The sequence below is a fragment of the Palaemon carinicauda genome, chromosome 26 (genome assembly GCF_036898095.1).
Source record: "Palaemon carinicauda isolate YSFRI2023 chromosome 26, ASM3689809v2, whole genome shotgun sequence".
In the NCBI taxonomy this organism is placed as follows: domain Eukaryota; kingdom Metazoa; phylum Arthropoda; class Malacostraca; order Decapoda; family Palaemonidae; genus Palaemon; species Palaemon carinicauda.
The window spans coordinates 26,498,617-26,501,116 of record NC_090750.1 but is presented as its reverse complement, the minus strand read 5'-3'; the positions used below and the strand labels follow the sequence as shown (position 1 = coordinate 26,501,116).

At 34.9% G+C, this 2,500-nt stretch overlaps 1 protein-coding gene across 1 annotated transcript in view; it reads left to right on the top strand.

Moving 5' to 3' along the window:
• LOC137619849 (cubilin-like) overlaps positions 1–2,500 on the top strand; it is a gene marked incomplete at its 5' end in the record, with an annotated part of 102,100 nt that overhangs the window by 26,786 nt on the left and 72,814 nt on the right. Inside the window, 2 exon segments of the mRNA XM_068350140.1 lie at positions 399–589; positions 2,165–2,336. Of these exon segments, the coding sequence (XP_068206241.1) occupies positions 399–589; positions 2,165–2,336 (363 nt within the window).

Sequence of the window (2,500 nt, the reverse complement as noted above, 5' to 3'; positions counted from 1 at the left end):
AAGTGGGATGAGTAATAATCGAAAACTGTTCTTAGAATATTTTATTTTAATTGTTTATTACTTCTTATATAGTTTATTTTCTTATTCCCTTTCCTCACTGGGCTATTTTTCCCTCTGGGAGCCTTTGGGCTTATAGCAACCTGCTTTTCCAACTATGGTTGTAGCTTATCTAGTAACAACAACAACAACAACAACAACAATAATAATAATAATAATAATAATAATAATAATAATAATAATAATAATAATAATAATAATAATAATGTAGCAACGGCTGAGTCAGTCGACTCTTGAGTCCTGTAGACCATCTTTGAATACACTTGAAAACACATCATAGCATTTCCTTTTAACAAAATCCAGTTCATCACTTGAAGGTCTTCTCATTTCCCTTCTTCCAGCTTGTGGTGGGGAATACTCAGGCGATACTGGACTTATAAGAACACCTTACCACCCTCTACACTATCCCCATAATCGCGAGTGTATCTACATTATCAACCAACCTGTTGGAAAAGCCATACTGCTTAATTTCACTGATTTTGACATAGAGAGGCCATCATACTGGAGGGGATGTATTTTTGATTACGTTGAGGTGAGTTGTGCTTCACATGTTTTAATTTTTTTTTTTATTTTTCATTATTTTAATTCCAGACGAACTCCACTGAGTCCCTTGTCAGGCTGGGAGGAACGTAGAGAGGAAAGGTCCCTTTATTTTCATTTGTTTGATGTTGGCTACCCCCCAAAATTGGAGGAAGTGCCTTGGTATATGTATGGTTATTTGTATAAAATTATTTGCTATTTATATAAGCTGTATTTGCTATACTCATTTCTTTTTAACGAGGTGCATTTGCACGGACTCGCAGGTGTTACCCTTTTAGCTCGGAAAAGGTTCCTACTTGCTGATTGGTTAGAATTATTTTGTCCAACCAATCAGCTCGCAGGAAAATTTTCCCAGCGAAAATGGCACATATGCAAGTCGGTATAAATCGCCTCATTAAAAAAATAAGTATAGTTAGGTAAGGTAAACAGGTGTATTTTTTATATAAGACTTTCTTGGTAAATCTATTTGTTTAATTACTTTTTTATTATTTGTATAAGCGAAATTCTTAGTTTTGAAAGCGAAGTCAATGCAGTTTTGTATAAGACCTTACTAAACCTATTTTTATTTTAACTTTTTATAATCTAAATAAAATTAAATACAAGTTTTGAAAGCTGGACAGTTGCAGACTTTGTGTAAGACTAGTTCAGTAAATCTATATTCTTGTAATGTATATAAACTGAATCCCAGTTTTGTGAACCAAATAGATGAAGTTTTTGTACAAGACCAGCTTAATAGACCCGATTTTACTTTATATAATTTATATAAATTAAAATAGTAATTTTAAAAGCTAAGTAGGTCCAATTTTTATGAGACCTTTAAGCTTATCTTTTTCCATTAGTTTTCATAATCCTATAAAATGAATTACTCATTTTGAAAGTTAAACAGATACAGTATTTGTATGGGACCTTCTTAATGGAAGTATTTTTTTTTACTTTTTATCATTTATATAAAATCAAGTACTAATTTTGAAATCTAACCAAATGCAGATTTTTATATTATCTTTGTAATAAAGACCCCTCTCTCTCTCTCTCTCTCTCTCTCTCTCTCTCTCTCAAACGAAATCCCCGTTCAATTAATGTCTTGCTAATTTCCTCGTGTTTATGACTTCATTCTCTCTCTCTCTCTCTCCTCTCTCTCTCTCTCTCTCTCTCTCAAACGAAATCCCTGTTCCGACAATATCTTGTTTATAACTTCATTCTCTCTCTCTCTCTCTCTGTCTCTCTCTCTCTCTCTCTCTCTCTCTCTCTGAAACGAAATCCCTGTTCGCACAATATCTTGTTTATAACATCATTCTCTCTCTCTCTCTCTCTCTCTCTCTCTCGCTCTCTCTCTCTCTCTCTCTCTCTCTGAAACGAAATCCCTGTTCCAACAATATCTTGTTTATATCTTCATTTTCTCTCTCTCTCTCTCTCTCTCTCTCTCTCTCTCTCAAACGAAATCCCTATTCCAACAATATCTTCTTTATAACTTCATTCTCTCTGTCTCTCAAACGAAATCCCTGTTCCAACAATATCTTGTATATAACTTCATTCTCTCTCTCTCTCTCTCTCTCTCTCTCTCTCTCAGGTGAGAGACGGCGGGAGGGCCACTTCTCCTCTTCTTGGAAGGTTCTGTGGACCGGAGTCCCATCGTCCCGATCCTGTCATCTCGACTTTGAACGTCATGTGGTTGAAATTCGTCACGGATTCCTCAGTCAGCAATCACGGGTTCATTGCCAACTACACGACTATCGACACGAGTACGTAAACAATTATTAATAATTCTCTTAATTATAAACAGGAATATTGACTATACTTATTTTTTTTTCTAATGAAGCGTATTTTTACCGACTCGCATGTGCCATTTTCTCTCGGGAAATTTCCTGCTAGCTGATTAATTGGATGAAATAATTCTAACCAGTCA